The sequence below is a fragment of the Geospiza fortis genome, unplaced genomic scaffold (genome assembly GCF_000277835.1).
Source record: "Geospiza fortis unplaced genomic scaffold, GeoFor_1.0 scaffold241, whole genome shotgun sequence".
Classification (NCBI taxonomy): Eukaryota; Metazoa; Chordata; class Aves; order Passeriformes; family Thraupidae; genus Geospiza; species Geospiza fortis.
Window position 1 is genome coordinate 248,877 of NW_005054491.1, and position 6,817 is coordinate 255,693.

General features: G+C 53.4%; 1 protein-coding gene across 1 annotated transcript; it reads right to left on the bottom strand.

Moving 5' to 3' along the window:
- Window positions 1-4,039: 4,039 nt before the first annotated feature.
- Window positions 4,040-5,237, bottom strand: S1PR4 (sphingosine-1-phosphate receptor 4). Its single transcript, XM_005431710.3, is given in 2 exon segments — window positions 4,040-4,721; window positions 4,723-5,237. Coding segments are annotated over 2 exon segments (1,197 nt in total).
- Between the last annotated feature and the right edge of the window lie 1,580 nt (window positions 5,238-6,817).

Here is a 6,817-nt window from a genome sequence, read left to right on the forward strand (position 1 = left end):
ACAGCCTCACCTTCCAGCCTAAATCCTGCCAGACCCTCCTTGTTCCACATCCCACAGCCTCACCTTCCAGTCTAAATCCTCAACACAACACTCAGGTCACCTGTCTGCTCACCTGCACCTCATAACCAACACACCTGGACACAGCCTGGCCTCTCCAGAGCCTCCCCCAGCTGAAGGATTGAGCTGCAGAAAGCCCTGATGAAGGGACACCAGACTGGCCCATGTCACCCCAAGGACACCAGCCTGGCCCATGTCACCCCGAGGAAGGTTCTGGAGGAGCAGGCTGCTCCTCAGGGCTCGCCCTCTCCTGCTCTCAGCTCCAGCAGATCAAATCCCCCACTGGAAATGCAATCCCCTGGGTGCACAGCAGGTGATTGCCAGAAGCTCCTGCATTCCCCAAGGGAGGGCCAAAAGGACATTTAGTGCAAATAGAGAGGGTCAAATCCACCCTATAATTTATAATTCAATTTACTCTTCTATAACTCTGGCACCTCCATTGGAGATCTCATCATTCTGGGTCCCCACACAGGGACAGACAAGGTGCTCCAGCCTCTGTCAAAGAGAAGCATTGCTAAGAACTAGATTTAAACCTGGCTTAGCTTAACTCTGACATTAGTTTGGTCTTGTCAAAGGTCACAGAAACACCTAAACAAGAAAAATCTGCATTTCCCCTGCACAGTATCAGTGAGGGCCACACACCCAGAAACAGGCCAGGCACAATGTGAATTCTCCCCACAGAGCTCTGACACTAAACAAACAAATATTAACAGCACCCCCAGTCCAACCAGAGAAAAACAATTCAAAATGAGGATAATCCCTCCACCATTCCCAAAGGAATGATGTGTAAACACAGCAATGTGTGCACCTGAAGTTCTGCTCTCTCTGCCATCTAAGCAGAGCAGACACAACAGGATTTTCCTGACAGGTTGATTTTCTGTAGTTTCCCTACAGAGAGCTGTGTGTAAATGTAAATCACTCATTTACAAACTGAAGAATTCTCATTCTAGCAGTACCAGAGGAAGTCCAAGCTTGTTCTTAAATTGCACCATGAGTGATGCTGACAAAAAACTCTTCCCTCTGCAAGAAGAGGCTGAGCAGCAACCTGTTACTTGGTATTTTTGGAAAAAAAATACAAGAATCTGGAACAACAAATCAGCTCAGTTGGTCAGAGCATGGTGCTAATAACACCAAGGTTATGGGTTTGATCCCTCTGAGAGTTGGACTCTGTGCTTCTTGTGGGTCCCTTCCAACACAGACTGCTCTGAAATGCAGCTTTTATCCTGAAGGACATCTCAGAACACACAGGGAACAGGAACAGCAGCTACCCAAAGGGAGCAGGAAGGAACAGAGGAAACACACAGCCCACCGAGCTAAAAGGCTCCAGGAAAAGAAACAGCAGAAAAAGTAAACTGGAAGCATCTTAAAAAAAACCATACCTGGCTTTTCAAGAGGTCACAAAATTGTGAGCACTTGGGTAGAGGGGACATTCAGGCAAGCAAAGTGAAAGCCAGCTGATTCAGATCCCTGCTAAGGCTGTCAGGAAACAGCTCCCAGCAGCTGAGGAAAGAGAGAGCCCTACCCCACGCAGGACCTGCCCTGGAGCTCCTGAGGCTGTCAGCAAGAGAGCCCTCAAGGTGTGGACACCTTCTGAGAAACTGATGGAAGAATCCAAAATTAATTTCATTTATTTAGAAGCCAGCAGAAGCATGAAGTGTTTAAGAAGTACACAGGCACAGCTGCGTTTCATATCTCATATATTTGAACTTATTAAGATCTGAAAGAATGAGAGATGCTGTCTCATGGACAGCACAAATTAAACCTGAGGCTGTTCATTGTTAAATCTACAGAAGAGTCACTCACAGACAGAACACATGCCCTGGCCTGGAATAAAATCTCTACAGAAGACCCAGAAACAACCTTTGATTCTGGTTTGTGGGCACACAGGGGAGGAGGCTGAGGGCTGCAGCACCTCAAAGACTCCAGCACAGGGCGTGTCTCTGACCCAAAGAAAGGTGTTGCACAACCAGCAGGCTGTAAGTGAGAGAACAGAGGAAGTAAAGGTCAGTTCTAACACAGGGGGAGGACAGGCTCTGAAATGGAGCCATTGGAGCAACACAGAGCTGAGGATGAGGAGGATGAACAGCAAAGAGGAATCAACCTGTCAATAAAGGAGTCAAAGGCAAAAGGACAAAGCTGAGCTCACACCCGAGTTTACCACAATGCAGGACCCCAGAACACAAAGCCCTCAGCGCACAGACCGGGGCTCCTTGGCTACCTCCGGGTCACCCCCGTGGAGCTCCAGCCCCTCTCCCGCTCGTGCACAGCCCGGGCAGCGAGACCCGGGCGGACGGGGCTGAATTTGACTTTCATACCATTATTTGTTAGAATTATGATTTAATTACAATTATTATTTATAATTAATCCTACATGAAATAATATACAATATTATTTAATGTAGTATTGATTATAAATATTAATATTCTATGAAATAATATTATATATTGTATATTAAATATTACTATTATATAGTGTATGTTAAATATTACTATTATATATTGTATATATTAAATATTAATATAATATATTTATAATTACCTCTTCCTAAACATTGGAATTTCCAGCAGATTAACGGTGTTTGCTCAGCGATACCAAGGAGTGAGTAAATTAAGCTAAAGCAGAGAGTGGAAGGTTTTACTGCTCCCTAACAAACAGCTGCGGCAAACCCAAGGAGTTCCTATTTCCTTGTGGCACGGCAGTTTTACAGCTCCTGTGGGGCAGGAAAACCCGAGCTGGAGGCCGGGAATGCTGAGTTAATTCAATGCCTGAGGGGGTTTGTGCTGTGCTTGTTCCCTTGGGTGAGGGGAAGGGTTCAGGGGGGCAGTGAGAGCCTCAATCCCACTGCCAGGGGGCTCTGCTGGGATTTCACATCCATTTCCTACGGGATGGGATGGAATGGGATGGGATCCATGGAATGGGATGGGATGGGATGGGATGGGATTGGATGGGATGGGATGGGATGGGATGGGATGGGGTGGGATGGGATGGGATTGGATCCATGGGATGGGAAAGGCCAGAATGGGATGAACAGGATGGAGCGGGATGGGATGAATAGGACAGGACCGGACAGGATGGGATGAACAGGACCTGTTTCCCCCTGAGCAGGCAATCCCCCTGTCCCAAGAACACGAGGGCAGCCCCAGCTGTCCCCAGACTACAAAAGCATCCCCCAGGCAGTACCTTGCCTCCAGAGGAAAAAAATCGAAGCAAATCAACCCAAGGCTTTCTGATCACTCTGATTTATTGCAAAACAAACGGGCTGCATGCTCAGCTCCTGCAGAGGGGCTGGGCCAGCTCTGTGAGTCCCCAGTGCCTCTGTGTCCTTCTGGCATGGTGAGCGGAGGCATTTGGGTGCTGCTCTGGTTGTTCCCCACATGGGAGAACAGAAGAGCAGGGATCTGAGGCACAAACTGGCCGTGTCTTCAGGCCCAGGATGGCACTAGACTCCCCAGTCTCTCTGGGCACCTCCTTGTGCCCGTGCCAGTGCCAGCCCTGTCACTGCAGCTCCGTCACAGCATTTGTCCTGGCTCAGTGCCCAGCCTCTGCACCCTGGGGAGAGTCTGGGCTGTGGCTGCAGCCCTCTGCCATCCTCAGGCTGGGCAGGACATCAAGCTTGCTTTCCTTCCCGGCAGCTGTGCCCATCACAGAAGGTCCCAAAGGATTCCAAAACCTTGGAAGAGCCACCTGGTTGAGAAAATCCACCCTATTTTCCAATGTCCCCAGGGGCAAAACACCCTCAGGTGGGCAGCTACAGCACCTCTGCACACCCAAAGCTCACACACAAAACCTGAGCACTGCAGCTGTCCCAGCAGAGCATCCATCCCAAAATGTCCCTGTGTCTTTCACTCAATTCTAGGAGCAATTCCTGTCCCTGTGCTGCACCAGTCTGGCCTAGTTCACAACTGTTCAGCCTTGCTACAGCCCTGCCAGGCCAGGAGCAGCCCCATAAAGTCCTGGGGGCTGTCTGGCTCCTCTTTTCCCCTCACAGGCTGGGCAGATTGCTCATCATGCTGGAGTTGCTGGACAGAGGCGCCCTGGGCCGAGCGTTCTGGGCCACGGCGCTGCGGAAGCTGTCCCGGCAGCGCAGGGAACTCTCCGTGGAGGAGCCAGAGTTGATGTCCGAGATGGCCACGCAGCTGCCAGGCCTGCAGAGCCCAGCCCTGACACAGCAGCAGCACAGCAGGCTGCCCACGGCGCGGCGAACCTCCACGCTCCGCAGCGAGTAAATGACGGGATTGACCCCCGAGTTGAGCAGCGCCAGAGCCAGGGTCCAGTCCAGGCCGTGCAGGTGGCTGCAGGCCCCGGTGTCGCAGAACACATCCAAGAGCAGCAGCACAAAGAGAGGACTCCAGCACATGATGAAAGCCCCCAGGATCATCAGCACCGTCTTCAGCAAGCGCAGGGAGCGCCGGCGGCCATGCCGGGAGCAGCTTTGCCTGGAGCTGGCCTGCACCAGGAGGAAGATGGAGATGTAGATCCCGATGATCCCCAAGAGGATAACACTGAACATCACCACGGAGAACAGGATATAATTCTTGGAGTAGAGCGGCAGGAGCATGGAGCAGGCCTGGAAATCGCAGAGGCAGTTCCAGCCCAGCATGGGGAGCAGGGCGATGGCGAGGGCCAGCAGCCAGCAGGCCGCGATGAGGCCGCGCAGCCGCAGCGGCTTGCCTCTCGGCGATGGGCCTCACCATGGCGCCGTAGCGCTCCACCGCCGTCACCAGCAGGCTGAAGGTGGAGGCCGCCAAAGCCACGAAGAGGATGCCCTCCCTCAGGAACCAGAGCTGAGGGGACAGCTGGAAGGTCTTGCTGCCCGACAGGCAGAGGTTGCACAGGTAGGCGATACCCGCCAGGAGGTCGCTGAGGGTGATGCTGGCGATGCAGGAGTAGACCCAGCGGCGGCCCCGCAGGCAGCGCAGCACGGCCAGCAGCACCAGCAGGTTCTCCACGATGATGAGGCAGCTGATGATGGCGAAGGCCGTGTGGAGAGGCCCCATGCCCTCGTCGGCGGAGTGCCGCTTGCTGAGCTTGCCCGAGAAGTTGTAGTGCTGCAGGATGATGTTGATGTTCCTGGCGGCAGCCAGCTGCAGGCAGGAGGCTTTGGGGGTGAGCAGGTGAGCAGAGTCCAGGGGAAGGAGGAGGGAGCGATTCACCAGCCAGCTCAGCACTGGAGCAGCCATCTTCTGAGCCTGGGTCTGCACTCAGGGGGTGCTCGATGGAGGAAGGGTCAGGTGGGGCTTGGGGCAGAGCAGATCCTCTGTCTGAGGGCTGGAGCCAGCCCTGCTCAGCGGAGGGGAGAGTCAGAGCCCTGTCTGCCAGCCCTGCAGCGCTGAAAGAGCAAGGGGAGAGGAGGGTGAGGTGTTTTGTAAGTCCACCCATGAGCATGGGCTTCCTGTTGTTTAATAAAGTTTCCTGTTGTGAATGCCAGTATTGACATCTCTTCTAACAACTGTCATCATTTCTTGGTAAGGGTCTGGTTATTCTGAGCTTTGCTGTGGTTGTGAAGGTGTGACATGAGTGAAGAAACGTGCCAGGGTTGGAGCAGGCTGCGTCAAACAGGGACAACACCTTGATGGGTGGGGTCTGGGAGCCTGAACAGATCCAAGTGCTGGTAAGAGCAGCCAGACAGCTCGAGACACAAAGTGCTTTGCTTGCTGTGCTGCTCAGCTCACCCCTGAGCCTGGCAGAGAGCCACTGCCTCTTCCTCAGCTGCCCTGTGCTCAGATCATCCCTCTTCCCTCTTCAGGAGGAAGATCCATGCTGTCACTCCCTGTGCCCAGCCCCTGCCACTCTCTCAGAACACATCCAGACACATCCAGCCCTGTCTGTGCAGCAGCTCCTGGCCCCTGTGGGGCTGCAGCTGAGCCTCAGCCCCTCCACTCCAAAGGGAACCAGCTGCTCCAAGCTGAGCACGTGCCCTGACACTGCTGCTACACCTTCAACTCACCAAGCACCTGCTAGACATGGGCCAGGATCCTCCCACAGGCAGGGAAGGAGGCAAAAAGCTGCTGCTTCTCACCTGTGAGGAGGCACAAGGTGAACCAAGGAGCCAGAGCATGGCTGAAATGTTCATTTCCAGCATTGGCCTAATTCCTTATGTTTGCAAAACTCAACAGGAGAGCCTTGGAACGTGCTATACCCGACTGTGGCTGGGAATTTGCTTCAGGACTCACCTGTCATGGCTTGTGGGAGGCTCTTGCTGCCCCAGGAGTGCTCTCCAGCTCCTTGGCTGAGGCCCAGCATGGTGCAGGCAGTGGGGACAGCTCCTCGTGCAAAATAAGTGAGGCTTCTACCCACCAAAGTGACAAAAGGGGAAGTTACACCATCAACCACATCTCTGAGCTGGGTGGACCCCACCCAAATCAGCTGCACAGAGGCAGAGATGAAAGAAAAGCAGAGCATCTTTTAACTCGGGGTCTCAGCAGAAGCTGAGCCCTGCTGTCCCTGGGCTCTCACTCCAGACTGCCAGGAAGCCATGGAGATGTCCCCAGGCTGAGAGAAAAGAGCAGAGAGCTCTTCCCTCAGCAGGGAGCTGTCCAGGGAGCCCATGGACTGATCCCAGCCTGGATGGCAGCACAGACAAGTGGAAAATGCAAAGGAGGCTCCTGCAGGAAGCCACGTGCAGGCAAGAGTGGTTCTCATCAAAAGCTGAGGGCTCCATCCTCCACCCTCACCCTTTCAGCTGAGGTTTTGGCCTTTTCTATCAGCAGAGTGGAAAGAAACTCACACTGATAAGGTCAGCAGATGACCCCAAGTTGAA